Source organism: Embiotoca jacksoni, unplaced genomic scaffold, assembly GCF_022577435.1.
Source record: "Embiotoca jacksoni isolate LCO1_2020_lvr unplaced genomic scaffold, fEmbJac1.0.p SCAF_30, whole genome shotgun sequence".
In the NCBI taxonomy this organism is placed as follows: Eukaryota; Metazoa; Chordata; class Actinopteri; family Embiotocidae; genus Embiotoca; species Embiotoca jacksoni.
Window position 1 is genome coordinate 5,895,592 of NW_027185382.1, and position 14,287 is coordinate 5,909,878.

Below are 14,287 nucleotides of genomic sequence, written 5' to 3' on the forward strand. Positions count from 1 at the left end.
GTCTTTAAGTCACCTGTTCATCTACAAATGTTTTCACTTTGCTGAATTAAACACACGCACAGGTTGAGGTGTATTTATAACATGAAGCCACCATGTTGTTTATGGGGCCACCTGCAGGTCAGAAGGAAGAAGAGCAGACAAGTTGATTTAAAGTGATTTTATTATGAAACGCGTTTGTTGTCTTCAGATCTTGTTGAACGCTGCAACATCCATCGACTGGACGAAGTCCTCGAACGCCGTGATCTGCTCCTCCAGGACGTCGGTGCCCACCTGAGGCACACACACACAGGTGAGACAATACACACACACACAGGTGAGACAATACACACACACACACACAGGTGAGACAATACACACACACACACACAGGTGAGACAATACACACACACACACAGGTGAGACAATACACACACACAGGAGGATAAATTAAGGTCACCTTGTCGTCTTCGACCACGCAGCCGATCTGCAGCTTCTTGATGCCATAACCAACAGGGACGAGTTTTGCTGCAGGACAGAAGACAGACCAATCAGATCACTTATTGATTATGGAACAGAGACAAAGTGTCCATCAGATCATAAAGTGTCCATCAGATCATAAAGTGTCCATCAGTCTTCAGCCGAAAGATGGTGATTAGATCATCATCAGGAACTGCGTGTAGTACTGCGTGTAGTACTGTGTGTAGTACTGTGTGTAGTACTCTTACACTGCCCCCACACCAGCCCGTCCATCTGAATACTGCGAACGCACTCCTCCAGCTTGGACATGTCCGTCTCGTCGTCCCACGGCTTCACATCCAATAGGATTGAAGATTTGGCGATGAGGGTGGGCTCTGTAAAGAGAGGAGGGGGAGGAGTCAGTTACTATGGAAACCACACCCCGTTACCCATCTAATCTGAGGCGGAGACTCGTCAGGTAAAAATAGTGTCCATCAGGCGATCAGCCGAAAGATGGTGATCAGGTGTTCATCATGAGTCAGGAGACCAGCAGACCAATCGGTGCTGCGATCGGTTGACGTACTCTTGGACTTCCTGGCGGCGTACTCGGCCAGTCGCGCCTCCTTCAGCCTGGCGGCGTCTGCGTCTTCCTGTCAGACAAAACTCAGGGTCAAACTAACAAACCTGTCTGGACTCAGCTCACTGATGACATCACTGTGACCTCACCTCGTCATCAGAGCCAAACAGGTCGATGTCGTCATCGTCGTCGTCGACCTTGGCGGCGGGGGGCGGAGCCCGAGGTGGTGTCTGCCACGCCTGTGGGGCCGTACTGACCCAGAGGTTTCTTCACACCTGGAAGACTGACAGCAGACAGGAGGCGGGGTTTACCTCACCCATGTTACACCTGTACGCCCCACCCCCTGATGACATCAGCAGCCTCACCTGTTCTTCTGGGACTGGTAGGACTTTATGTGGTTGTACCAGCGGAGGGCGTGGCACAAGTCGGCCGGGGGCGGGGCCGAGATAGCCTCGAAGACGGCGACGTCGGCCTGAGAGGGGACGAACCTACGGACCGGAACCACCGGAATGACGTTATCAATCCAGATGACCGATTAGTGACGACATGTAGACACACTGATGATCGACGTGTTCTACAGGGAAACCGAATATGCTGCGCACATGCGCAGTGCCGGCAGTAGTCTTCAGTACTGCATGCAGGCGTGACGTGACAGTAGCATGCTGACCCGTTAGCACCACGAGCTCCGGTGACAACGAAGAGCTTCAACACGTCAAACTCAACGAAAATAAACTGAAACGGACTCGAACCGGAGCCGGTTCGTCCGGACGACAGTTGACCTCCGTCATAGTGAATCACGAAGCTGAAGCTTATTTTAATGTTTAAACTCTGCTGCGTTTGCAGCTGGTCGGCTAACTGTTAGCACAATTAGCTCCGCGCGGAGCCAAGATGGCGGCGGCTGCAACTCTACTGGAGTTTCTATTGGTTCTACTGGTTCTGCCGGTTCTACTGGTTCTGCCGGTTCTACTGGTTCTGCCGGTACTGACCCGTCGATGTAGCTGCGGTCCGACAGGAAGTCATTCAGAACTTTGAGCCCGGAGGCTGCTTTAAGGTCACCGAACCCCATGATGAGAGCAGGGAGGAGGACGGAGGAGGAAGAAGGAGGGAGGAGGAGGGAAGAGCCGGTTTTATACCATAACAGACTCCGCCTCCTCCTCAGCAGACAGCGCTCCTCCTCCAGGAGGTCTGGGGGGGAGGGGGAGGGGAGAAGAGCGAGAGAGAGAGAGGGGGGGGGGGGGGGGGAGAGGGGAGAAGAGAGAGAGAGGGGGGGGGAGAGAGAGAGAGGGGGGGGAGAAGAAGAGAGAGAGAGGGGGGGGGAGAGAGAAGAGAGAGGGGGGGAGAGAGAGAGAGAGGGAGGGGGGAGAGAGAAGAGAGAGGGGGAGAGGGAGGGGGGAGAAGAGAGAGAGTAGAGGGGGAGGGGGGGAGAGAGAAGAGAGAGAGTAGAGGGGGAGGGGGGGAGAGAGAAGAGAGGGGGGGAGAGGGAGGGGGGAGAAGAGAGAGAGTAGAGGGGGAGGGGGGGAGAGAGAAGAGAGAGAGTAGAGGGGGAGGGGGGGGAGAGAGAAGAGAGAGGGGGAGAGGGAGGGGGGAGAAGAGAGAGAGTAGAGGGGGAGGGGGGGAGAGAGAAGAGAGAGAGTAGAGGGGGGAGGGGGGGAGAGAGAAGAGAGGGGGGGAGAGGGAGGGGGGAGAAGAGAGAGTAGAGGGGGAGGGGGGAGAGAGAAGAGAGAGAGGGGGGAGAGGAAGGGGGAGAAGCGAGAGAGGGGGAGGGAGGAGAGGGGGAGGGGGGACGACATGAGATTAAAAACACATTTAGAAGTTAAAAAACATCAAATGTGTTTTATTTTGTGGATCTCAGACTTCCTGTTTATCGTCAGTTCATTCTCAGTAAAAACAATAATCTGCAGATCGATCAGCAGCAGAAATGTTCTGATCTTCTCTGAATGAAACCAATCAGTCGGTGATGTCACTAATTATTGATCCAGACGTGTTTCCTGTCCAGCTCTGATCCGATCGCCTGAACAGTTTATCTCCTTTCAAAGTAAAAGTCAGACTGCTTCTTCCTGTCTGACTGCAGGTGGGCGTGTTTCCTGCCTATAAGATGAGAATGCGGTCCGACCTGTCGCACGGTCACATGACCTGCTCTCATTGGCCGCCGCGGGAACGAGTCTGAACACACCTGAAAGATGTTGAGCAGGTGACCTTCAATCGGACTCACCAGCCACCGACTGCTCTTCATTCCTCCAGAAGATCGATGGGTCAGACTCGCTCCTCCAGCTGTCCTCAGGTAAACAACTGTCCATCAATCTGTTTGGATGTTCGGGATCCTGATTGATGATCAATACTCAGGTTTCTATTGATCCTTTATTTACTGTCTGATCACTGCAGCAGCTTTTTATTGATCTGATTGATCAGTCTGACCCTCTGAGGCCAGCACAGGTTCTGATCAGCTGATTATTGATCAGTGAAATATATGTTGCTATTTATTGATTGTCAGTTTATTGATCACATGACCTCAGTTTAATCAAAGTTAACAGAAAACAAACAAACAAACAAGCAGCTGATGTGACAACATGTAAATAAAAGCGACCGGAAGCACTCCGTTGTTTGTTTACCTGTAAACATCTGTTTATCTGAGAGCTGCGTGTCTGTCTGTTTGCTATGTCCCGGGCGTCCTCGTGTCCAGGTGATCCTCGTGGGTCTGGACTCGGCGGGGAAGTCCACTCTGCTGGCGAGGCTGCTGACCGGACAGGTGAGCATCCACAGGTGACCACGGTGGGCGGGGCTCGGAGCGTCCAGGTGAGACTGACTCTCTGTGACCCTCCAGGTGATGGACACGTCCCCGACCATCGGCTTCAACGTGGGGACTCTGGACCTGGACAAGAAGACGTCAATGACCGTGTGGGACGTCGGAGGACAGAAGAGCATGAGGCCTAACTGGAGGTGAGCGCCAACACAAGCATACAAACAAACAAACAAACAAAACAAGCTGACACCTCATGGTTCAGGTTCTACCTGAACGACTGTCAGGCCCTGGTCTTCGTGGTGGACAGCTGTGATCCGGGTCGGATGGCCGAGGCCCACAAGGTCCTGAAGAAAGTCCTGAGTGACGAGAAGCTGCGAGGAGTTCCTCTGATGGTTCTGGCCAACAAGAAGGATCTCCCCAACTCCATGACCATCAGAGAGGTAGGACACGACCCGACCCGCCAGAACCGGACTGGTGATGAGTTCACCTGTAAACTAACTAGTGCCCCCCCCCTCCCCCTCCCCCTAAGGTGTCCACCCACCTTGACCTGCCCAGTCACTCCGACAGACTCTGGGAGATTCAGGCCTGCAGCGCTCTGCAGGGACTCGGCCTCCGGCAGGCCTTCTTGTCCATCAACAAGCTGATCAAGAGGAGCTGAAGGGGGGGTGAGGGGGGGGGGGGGGTACTGATGACAAGGTGATTTTCATGAAAAATAAACATTTCAGCGTCAATACAGAAAACTGATGTTTATTGATTATTATCCGATATCAGACCAATGTGTCAAATGATCATTTCAGGTGACAGGCAGATGGTCAGCTGACACGTGATGTCATCATGTGATCACGCAGTATTGATCCGTCAGTGACTGACAGCACAATCAATACAGATCAACGCCTCTACATGCTCTTCCTGTTTATGTCGTGTTTGTCTGTTTTGAGCGCTTGCAGACTCCTCAGACTGACCCAGGACTGGACCAACAGCAGGACCGGGACCAGGACCCACATCCCGTTAAAGAAGACCAGGTAAACCCACAGGTAGAGCCAGCTGGACGTGTTCAGGTGGGGGCTGCCCAGCAGCCAATCAGGACAGAAGGTCATCCAGCTGCCGTACAGCTCGCACACGCTCAGAGAGATCTGAATGAAGTGCCTGAAAAGAATAAATCAGACCATTATGCCCAATAAAGGATCACTAGAGGATCAATACTGAATTAATACAGGATCAATACAGAATTAATACTGAATTAATACAGGATCAATACAGAATTAATACAGGATCAATACAGGATTAATACAGGATCAATACAGGATTAGTACAGAATTAATACAGGATCAATACTGAATTGCTACAGGATCAGTACAGAATTAATACAGAATTAATATAGGATCAATACTGAATTAATACAGAATTAGTACAGGATCAATACTGAATTAATACAGGATCAATGCTGAATTAATACAGGATTAGTACAGGATCAGTACTGAATTAATACTGAATTAATACATTATCAATACTGAAATACAGAATTAATACAGAATTAATACAGGATCAATACTGAATTAATACAGGATCAGTACAGAATTAATACAGGATCAATACTGAATTAATACAGGATCAATACTGAATTAATACAGAATTAATACAGGATCAGTACAGAATTAATACAGGATCAATACTGAATTAATACAGGATCAATACTGAATTAATACAGAATTAATACAGGAACAATACTGAATTAATACAGGATCAATACAGGATCAATACTGAATTAATACAGGATCAATACTGAATTAATACAGGATCAATACTGAATTAATACAGAATTAATACAGGATCAGTACAGAATTAATACAGGATCAATACTGAATTAATACAGGATCAGTACAGAATTAATACAGGATCAATACTGAATTAATACAGGATCAATACTGAATTAATACAGGATCAATACTGAATTAATACAGAATTAATACAGGATCAATACTGAATTAATACATTATCAATACTGAAATACAGAATTAATACAGAATTAATACAGGATCAATACTGAATTAATACAGGATCAATACTGAATTAATACAGAATTAATACAGGATCAATACTGAATTAATACAGGATCAATACAGGATCAATACTGAATTAATACAGGATCAATACTGAATTAATACAGGATCAATACTGAATTAATACAGAATTAATACATGATCAATACTGAATTAATACAGGATCAATACAGGATCAATACTGAATTAATACAGGATCAATACTGAATTAATACAGAATTAATACAGGATCAGTACAGAATTAATACAGGATCAATACTGAATTAATACAGGATCAATACTGAATTAATACAGGATCAATACAGGATCAATACTGAATTAATACAGGATCAATACTGAATTAATACAGAATTAATACAGGATCAGTACAGAATTAATACAGGATCAATACTGAATTAATACAGGATCAATACTGAATTGCTACAGGATCAGTACGGAATTAATACAGAATTAATATAGGATCAACACTGAATTAATACAGAATTAGTACAGGATCAATACTGAATGAATACAGGATCAATGCTGAATTAATACACAATACAGGATTGTAGTACCTGTAGTACTTTTAGTAGTAGTAGCGAAAAAATTTCCCCTCTGGGATTAATAAAGTAACTACCTAACCTAACCTAACCTAGTACCTGTAGTACCTATAGTACTATTACCTGTAGTACCTGCAGGAATAGTACCTCTAGTACTATTCCCTGTAGTACTTGTAGTATTACCTGTAGTACTTGTCCCTCAGTACTGCGTGTATCAGCAGCAGAGCCAGCAGAGAGTCGAGGACGACGGTCAGAATCTCGATGGAAACAATCGTTGGATCAGAAACTAACCAACGACTGTCAGCTTTACTGTACTCCCTCCCTGAGAGACAGACAGGTAGAGACAGACAGGTGAGAGACAAACAGACCGGTGAGAGACAGACTGACGGGTAGAGACAGACAGGTGAGAGACAAACAGACCGGTGAGAGACAGACTGACGGGTAGAGACAGACAGACAGACAGGTGAGAAATAGACAGGTAGACAGGTGAGACAGACAGACGGGTAGAGACAGACAGACGAGTAAGAGACAGACAGACTGGTAGAGACAGACAGACAGACCTACAGACAGATGAGTAAGAGACAGACAGACAGACAGACGAGTAAGAGACAGACAGACGGGTAGAGACAGACCGACAGACAGGTGAGAGACAGACGGGACACTCACAGAGTTCAGCCAGCGGACCTTCAGACTTCTCCACCGTCCCACCCAGAGACATGTAAACAAATGGACCCTCCTGAGGACACAAACAATAAACAACCACAGACAGTTAACGGACAGACAATGAATAAACAACAATAAACACGAGAAAGAGACTCCTCCTACCAGCGTCAGGTGGATGATGACATCATAGAAGAGCCACAGCAGGATCCACCTGTCCTCAGCAGAGCTCCGCCTACCATACCAGCGTGTTAGCAGGATAGCGGCTAACACCTGAACGCCACATGCTAACAGAGACAAAACAGAGACCAGAGACAGTCTGGGGGGCGTGGCCAAGTCCATCTGCAGGCAGGAAGTCCTGAGGAGGTACTGGGGTACTGTAGTAGTACTGCTTTAGTGCTGTAGTACTACTGTAGTACTGCAGCAGAACTGAACAGTGAGTGTGGAGAGACTTCTCCGGTGCCGCCCCCTGTCTGTTCTGATTGGCCCGTTCTTTCAAAGCCCTGTCCTGTGAACTCCCATTGGCTGCTAAGTAGAACACCCCATCCCCCACCCCTCCCTTAGAGAAAGGTCAAAGGTCAACAGCAGAGTCTGAGTAGAATTGAATAATCATGTTTGTTTGTAAATAAAACCAATAAAGAAACAAAAGTACTGAATTCCATGTTTGTAACCACAAAAGAAGAAAAGAGTGGGTAAATGTCAACAAACAAACAAACAAATCGAAGCACTCAAAGAAAACAAGTTTAAAATCTTTTAGTTGTTGAAAATAACTTTAAAGTAATGTTTATTTTGAATGAAAGTAAAAATATAAACAATTTAGAGCAGAGATGTTTCATGAATTTTATTGAACAGATATTGATTGACAGGTAAAACAATCAAACAGGAAACACTTTGGTAGCACAAAGTTTGTGTTGGTGTCAAAATAAAAGAAAACAAAGTGATCAAAAAATTCCATAAAGTTTATTTTAAAGTGATTTCTTATGTAACTCAGATCAATAAGTTTGATCAGATCTGTTATCAATGTACAGGTGTCCTCAACAAGCAGCTAAACAAGCAAACATCAGACAACAGCATCAGGAAAACTGGTTCTATTTCTCAGGTAAATTGTATGTGAAATGTCACGTTGGGACAAACCTCAGGTTCCTCTAAGGAACCTCAGTGGAACCCTGGTACTACTTTAACATTGACATTGGGAGAACCTTAAGGATCATTATGGGTGTGCTCGGAGAACATAAGCAGTTCAGGAGAACATTAGTGGAACCTTGTAGATCATTAGGGCAGGGTTCCGCAAAGCACCGTGTTTACCTGAGCTCAGGGTGATTGACAGGTGGAGGGTTACACGTTTGTAGGGTTCTAATGTTTAAATGTTTAGAGTTATTGATCATCATTGACATCAGTTATCAATAGAACGTAAACTTACAGGAACGTTTTAATGTAAAGACATAATCACCGTGGAGAACCCGTATCTCCACGTTTTATTTTCAGGTTTCAGATCAGTTGCAGAAATATACGATAAAATTCTCCAACGTCATGCAAACTTTAACCTAAAAGAGAACGTGACAGAACGTTAGCTCGAGATTCGAGTTTCACCGTGTAAATATCAGATGATATCTGAGCTGTGTGAAGGTTCCTCCACAAAGAGGAGGTTTTATCTGTTACAAAACAAACCAGAGCTTGGAACCTTAAAGGAGCATCTCTAACTTACAGGATAAAAAAGCATAGAGACTAGAAATAAAGGAAACTTAAGGGGAACCATAGAGGAACTTTAAAGGAACCTCTGAGGAGTCTTTTCGTCGGATCTGAGGGGAACTTTGTGGAACCGGAAGAATCCTTCGGGGAAATGTTGGGGGAACATTTGGAAGTTGGAATGTTTGGAGGACTTTAGGAGAACCTCAGAGGAACTTTAGGGAACTTTAAGACTGCCCTTTGAGAATTTTATAGAAATGTATCAGAAATGTGGAACAACTTTTTTGGAAGGGGAACCCCAACTGGAACCCACAGTGGATCTTTAATGGAACAACTGGAGAACATCTGAAGAATCAGAGGCAGCAGTCAGGGTAGCTGGTCCACATGTTGCACCTACGTATGATAAGCTAGGCTAACCGGCTGCTGATGTAGCTTCTTCTAGTGGGATCGTCCCCCTGGAGGACCCATTTCAATGTTGGACTGTTCCTTTAAGAAGGTCTGCACTCTGATTGGTCACAGCTCAAATTTGTTTTGTCATTAATTGATGTGAACATTAGCGGGTGTTTAGGATTGCTCCTCCTTCTCCGCTGCTCCTCTCTCCCCTCCTATCTCCTCCTGAGGGAGGGTGTAGGACAGAGCGTACTCCTCTCCGACTCCCTCCGACATCCCTGACACATCAACCTCCACCACAAGTGACGGCTCCTCCTCCTTCTCCTTCATCTCCTCCTCCTCCTCCTTCACCACCTCCTCCTTCACCTCCTCCTCCTCCTCCTCCATCACCACCTCCTCTTCCTGCTCGGCTGGTGCCAGCTGGGCATGGACCTCCATGAAAGTGACCTCCTGATCGGTGCTGCCCAGCGGGGAGAGCTGGATGTCGGCCTCAGGAGTCAACAAGTCCCCAGTCTGAGCAGAGGCCTCTGGAGCCCGAGAGTCCGAGCTGCTGCGAGGCTGAAAACGGAGAGAAGAGTGTTGAAGAACCTCGAGGAACCCGAGGGGAACTTTAGTGGAACGTCAGGGGAACTTTAGTGGAATGTCAGGGAAACTTCAGTGGAACATTAGAGGAACTTTAGTCGAACGTCAGGGGAACTTTAGTGGAACATCAGGGGAACTTTAGTGGAACGTCAGGGGAACTTTAGTGGAACGTCAGGGAAACTTTAGTGGAACATTAGAGGAACTTTAGTGGCATGTCAGGGGAACTTTAGTCGAACATCAGGAGAACTTTCGTGGAACGTCAGGGAAACTTTAGTGGAACTTCAGGGGAACTTCAGTGGAACGTCAGGGAAACTTCAGTGGAACATGAGAGGCACTTTAGTGGAAGGTCAGGGGAACTTTAGTTGAACTTTGGCGGAACGTCGGGAACTTTAGTCGAACATCAGGAGAACTTTAGTGGAACGTCAGGGGAACTTTAGTGGAATGTCAGGGAAACTTCAGTGGAACATTAGAGGAACTTTAGTGGAAGGTCAGAAGAACTTTAGTGGAACGTCAGGGGAACTTTAGTGGAATGTCAGGGAAACTTCAGTGGAACATTAGAGGAACTTTAGTCGAACGTCAGGGAAACTTTAGTGGAACATCAGGGGAACTTTAGTGGAACATCAGGGGAACTTTAGTGGAACGTCAGGGGAACTTTAGTGGAACATCAGGGAAACTTTAGTGGAACATTAGAGGAACTTTAGTGGCATGTCAGGGGAACTTTAGTCGAACATCAGGAGAACTTTCGTGGAACGTCAGGGAAACTTTAGTGGAACTTCAGTGGAACGTCAGGGAAACTTCAATGGAACATGAGAGGAACTTTAGTGGAACATTAGAGGAACTTTAGTGGAAGGTCAGGGGAACTTTAGTTGAACTTTGGCGGAACGTCAGGGGAACTTCAGTGGAACATTAGAGGAACTTTAGTGGAAGGTCAGAAGAACTTTAGTGGAACGTCAGGGGAACTTTAGTCGAACATCAGGGGAACTTTAGTGGAACGTCAGGGAAACTTTAGTGGAACATTAGAGGAACTTTAGTGGAAGGTCAGGGGAACTTTAGTGGAACGTCAGAAGAACTTTAGTGGAACGTCAGGGGAACTTCAGTGGAACGTCAGGAGAACTTTAGTGGAACATTTGAGGAACTTTAGTGGAAACGTCAGGGGAACTTTCTGCATACCTTCCGGATGCTGAAGGTCAGAGGTGAAACCTTCAGGCTGGAAGTTTTCTGTTTGATCTTCTCTCGTTGCTCCGCAGAAACGATCTTCGTTCCGATCTTTGTCATCTTTTTCTCAATGTTCTGCCTGGAGAACGCCTTTTTCAGACTGTCCACCTGCAGAGAGACAGATGGTTATACCTGTCTGTCCACCTGCAGAGAGACAGACAGCTACACCTGTCTGTGTTTCTTACCTTCTTCAGGCTGGATCGTTTTAATTTCTCCGCTCTAGACTTCTCCATGTTCTCCAGATCATGAAGCCACACCTCCTCTTCCTCCTGCTCCGCCTCCAGGCCAAAATCCTCATCAGATGATAGGTCGACGGTCTGAAGCCCGCCCTCCTGGGATTGGTTGCCGTCGATGATGCCCGGCGCCAGTTCCTCACCTTCCTCCAAAATCTCGTCCCGAGGGAATGGAGGAGGTTCCTTCACAAAAACACTGGAAGGGATCTCACTTTCCTCCTGAGGTGGAGAACATGAGAACACCAGCAAAACATGAGGAGAACACCAGGAGAACATGGAGAGAACACCAGGAGAAGATGAGGGGAACACCAGGAGAACATGAAGTGAACACCAGGAGAACTTAAGGGGGGTGAGAACACCAGGAGAACATGAGGAGGAAATCTGCAGAGGAACTGGAGAACCTCAATGGGACATGAAGGGGACTTTGGTGGATTCTCAAGGGAACCTGAAAGGGAGTCGAGGTTCGTTTTGGAGGGACGCCTTCATGGATCCTATTGGAACTTGATAGGAACTTTAGTGGAACTTTGGAGGACTCTGAGGGGAACTTTAGAGGAATGATTAGGAAGCCACATGAAACTGTTTGAAGGCAAAGGAACCTGCATGGAACCCAAGATAGACCTCAGTTCCTGAGAGCAAGAACCTGACAGGAAAACATTAGAACAAGGGGCACACTACCAGAACAATAACTAGAACCCTATTGGAACCAAAGGAGAACCAGGAAGTATGTGGACCCGGAGACAATGTGTGGAACCGCTGCAGTGACGGGGTTAAAAACAGAGCTGCCGGAGAGCAACGCCCACTTAAAGCTGACACGTGGACTGAGGAATGCTGGGTATTTTCAGGAGGAATGTGGAGCATCAGTGAGAGTCTGGTTCTGGTTCTGTCGGGTTCTCCCTGTTGTTCCCTCCAGCTCATGCCGAAGTCGACCTTTGGCTCCTTCTTCCTGATGGCATCACGCAGGTCTGTGATTGGTCAGACCCTTTAAAACTCCAGATTTATTTTGAGCTTCAATCAACTGACTTCATCACTAAGTCAGTCACGCTCTGCTGGCTGTTACCACAACAACCAGACCTCATGACCGTTTCCACTTCCTGCAGCAGCCGGAGACCAAATAAGGCAACGGACTTAGAGGCAGAGCTGCAGCTCAGCAGGAGGAACTACATCCCCCAGCATTTCTTGGGGGGCCTGGAGCCTGGACTTCATGTCGGAGACTGTGCCTGACCTCTGACCTCCCTGCTCTCTCACTGACCTGGAAGATGAGGACTTTGAAGTTGTTCCTGTTGATCAGGTGGGCGTGGTTCGCCTCCAGCTTCTTCACTTGGACGCCCTGACGCTCCATCTTATCACGCACCTGCAGACACACAAGATGTCCACAGGTGACGGGGGGGTTGACTGACGAGGAGGTTTGAGTGACAGGGGGATGTGATGCGTTCACTGACCTCCTTCATGGTGACGGACAGCTTGCGGCTCTTGTCCAGCAGCTTGCTGACGGTGTTGGAGGTGTGACTGTGACTCTTGGACAGTTTGGTCATGTCGGCCTGGATCCCTCTGACCACGCCCTCCATATCCACCTGGTGCACCTGAAACACACGTCAAGAACAATTCAGAGATCAGCGTGGACAGAAGGATGAGATTCCTGATCGATCAATCAAAGCGATGAAGAGTCTTCATTAAAGAGAGGATGAGGAGGAGGATGAAGGTTTCAGGTTTCACACTGATGAAGATCAGTGGACTGAAGACAAGAGGCGTCAGATTGGATGAGAACCCTGAACATGAAAACATCTGGAGCAGCTGTGGTCATGTGATCATGTGGTCACTACTGTCTCTACTGTCTCCAATGTCTCTACTGCCTCCACTGTCTTTACTGTCTCTAATGTCTCCACTTTCTCCAATGTCTCTACTGTCTCTGTGTCTCTACTGTCTTTGTGTCCCCTGTGTCCCCTGTATGTTCCCTCTGTGTCTCCTGTGTGTCCCTAGTGTCTCACCTCCATCTTGTGCTGGTTCTCCTGGACGGCGTCCAGCATGTTGACCAGTTTGTCCAGCAGCGTGAGGACCGTGATGGCGTTGACGGGACCCTGACTCATCTTGTCCGGGTCGAATCCCGTCAGAGACGAGGGCGAGGCCTGATCCTCCTCAAGCTGGTCCTGCTGGTCCTCCTGGTCCTGGTTCTGGGGGGGGACCAGCAGGTCCTGGCTCTGGTGGGTCTCAGTGGTCACCATGACGACACTATCGAACTAAAAACACCGAAAATCTGAAAACTTTTCCTACTGCAGATAAACTGCCTCGCCCGCCCTGTCTCTCTCTCTCTCTCTCTCTGTGTGTGTGTGTGTGTGTGTGTGTGCTGCGCTCTGATTGGTTGGCTCTGAAAACAACTTTCCAACTTCCCGACTGGAGATGTCCACACCTTTAACTCCTTCACTGCCTCTGACAGGCTGGAAACAGACGTACCGCCCCTTTAAACTACCAAAACAAACAAACAAACACACACAACGGATCAATATGGAATAAATAGACACAAAACAGGAAATGAGAAAATGACTGAAAAAAATTTAAGAAAAACAAATATTTGCTAAAAGCAAAATAAAAATAGTTTAGTAAATTGTATACATACATTTAATTCTGTAATAAAAATACCCAAGATATAATTATAAATATAAATATTTAGAGAAATAACAACAAATTAAATTCAGATAAATCTCAGAGATTCAATGAAGTGGAGCTGAAAGGGTTAACTCGCCCTCTTGCTCTCTCTACCCCACCCTGAGGGAGGGGGGGGGGGGGTTACCATGGCGACGGGGCAGCTCGTGTTTTTCAGGTGAAGTCATCTGGAAGGAAACCTCTCGCTCTCTCTCTCTTCCTGTCTTTGTTTTTAAGGTCTCTCGCCCTTTTGTTTGTTTACTGTGGAACATCTAGAACCAGGGTCCATTCATAAACGGTCAATTTAAAGTTCCTCTGCAGTAAGACACATTAAAGAACAGCAGAACTTTTTTTGAAAGGCCCCAGAACATCCATTTGGATCAGAACATACTCGATGACTAATAAATAAATACTCAATCAACACGATTGATCTTACACTCTCAGATTGAGTTTCTTACATCACAGACCTTAGGGACAATTCCTCTCAATGTGGGGGCGGGGCTTTACAGGTCGGGGGAGGTGTGGGTGGAGAA

At 47.0% G+C, this 14,287-nt stretch overlaps 4 protein-coding genes across 4 annotated transcripts; 1 reads left to right on the forward strand and 3 right to left on the reverse strand.

Annotated features, from left to right (window-relative positions):
- Window positions 1–142: 142 nt before the first annotated feature.
- Window positions 143–3,949, reverse strand: eef1b2 (eukaryotic translation elongation factor 1 beta 2). The gene is given in 9 exon segments (XM_069164153.1): window positions 143–270; window positions 437–504; window positions 705–830; window positions 1,019–1,085; window positions 1,162–1,200; window positions 1,202–1,295; window positions 1,378–1,500; window positions 1,999–2,197; window positions 3,622–3,949. Coding segments are annotated over 9 exon segments (1,116 nt in total). The 5' UTR covers window positions 3,935–3,949; the 3' UTR covers window positions 143–183.
- arl11 (ADP-ribosylation factor-like 11) lies at window positions 3,933–4,410 on the forward strand. Its single transcript, XM_069163746.1, has 3 exons — window positions 3,933–3,949; window positions 4,015–4,192; window positions 4,282–4,410. Exons 1-3 carry the CDS (start codon window positions 3,933–3,935, stop codon window positions 4,408–4,410), a joined length of 324 nt encoding a protein of 107 aa, XP_069019847.1.
- Window positions 4,411–4,483: 73 nt separating this feature from the next.
- ebpl (EBP like) lies at window positions 4,484–7,458 on the reverse strand. The gene is made up of 4 exons (XM_069164155.1): window positions 7,177–7,458; window positions 7,018–7,087; window positions 6,535–6,673; window positions 4,484–4,898 (listed from the first exon to the last, which is right to left on the reverse strand). Exons 1-4 carry the CDS (start codon window positions 7,351–7,353, stop codon window positions 4,649–4,651), a joined length of 636 nt encoding a protein of 211 aa, XP_069020256.1. The 5' UTR covers window positions 7,354–7,458; the 3' UTR covers window positions 4,484–4,648.
- Window positions 7,459–7,837: 379 nt separating this feature from the next.
- cavin2b (caveolae associated protein 2b) lies at window positions 7,838–13,687 on the reverse strand. Its single transcript, XM_069164152.1, has 6 exons — window positions 13,103–13,687; window positions 12,557–12,697; window positions 12,367–12,468; window positions 11,070–11,336; window positions 10,840–10,992; window positions 7,838–9,645 (listed from the first exon to the last, which is right to left on the reverse strand). The coding sequence occupies exons 1-6, from the start codon at window positions 13,334–13,336 to the stop codon at window positions 9,262–9,264; spliced, it is 1,281 nt and encodes a 426-aa protein (XP_069020253.1). The 5' UTR covers window positions 13,337–13,687; the 3' UTR covers window positions 7,838–9,261.
- Between the last annotated feature and the right edge of the window lie 600 nt (window positions 13,688–14,287).

Excerpts from the sequence above, each read along its gene's own strand:
- arl11 (XM_069163746.1), top strand. Across the intron at positions 4,193-4,281 it reads ACTCCATGACCATCAGAGAG|GTGTCCACCCACCTTGACCT; the intron begins GTAGGACACGAC and ends CCTCCCCCTAAG.
- ebpl (XM_069164155.1), bottom strand. The coding sequence starts at position 7,353 with ATGGACTTGGCCACGCCCCCCAGACTGTCTCTGGTCTCTGTTTTGTCT. Across the intron at positions 7,088-7,176 it reads TCATCATCCACCTGACGCTG|GAGGGTCCATTTGTTTACAT; the intron begins GTAGGAGGAGTC and ends TTGTGTCCTCAG. Across the intron at positions 4,899-6,534 it reads CTGAGGGACAAGTACTACAG|GCACTTCATTCAGATCTCTC; the intron begins GTAATACTACAA and ends TATTCTTTTCAG.
- cavin2b (XM_069164152.1), bottom strand. The coding sequence starts at position 13,336 with ATGGTGACCACTGAGACCCACCAGAGCCAGGACCTGCTGGTCCCCCCC. Across the intron at positions 10,993-11,069 it reads AACGATCCAGCCTGAAGAAG|GTGGACAGTCTGAAAAAGGC; the intron begins GTAAGAAACACA and ends GTCTCTCTGCAG. Across the intron at positions 9,646-10,839 it reads TGACCTTCAGCATCCGGAAG|CCTCGCAGCAGCTCGGACTC; the intron begins GTATGCAGAAAG and ends CTCCGTTTTCAG.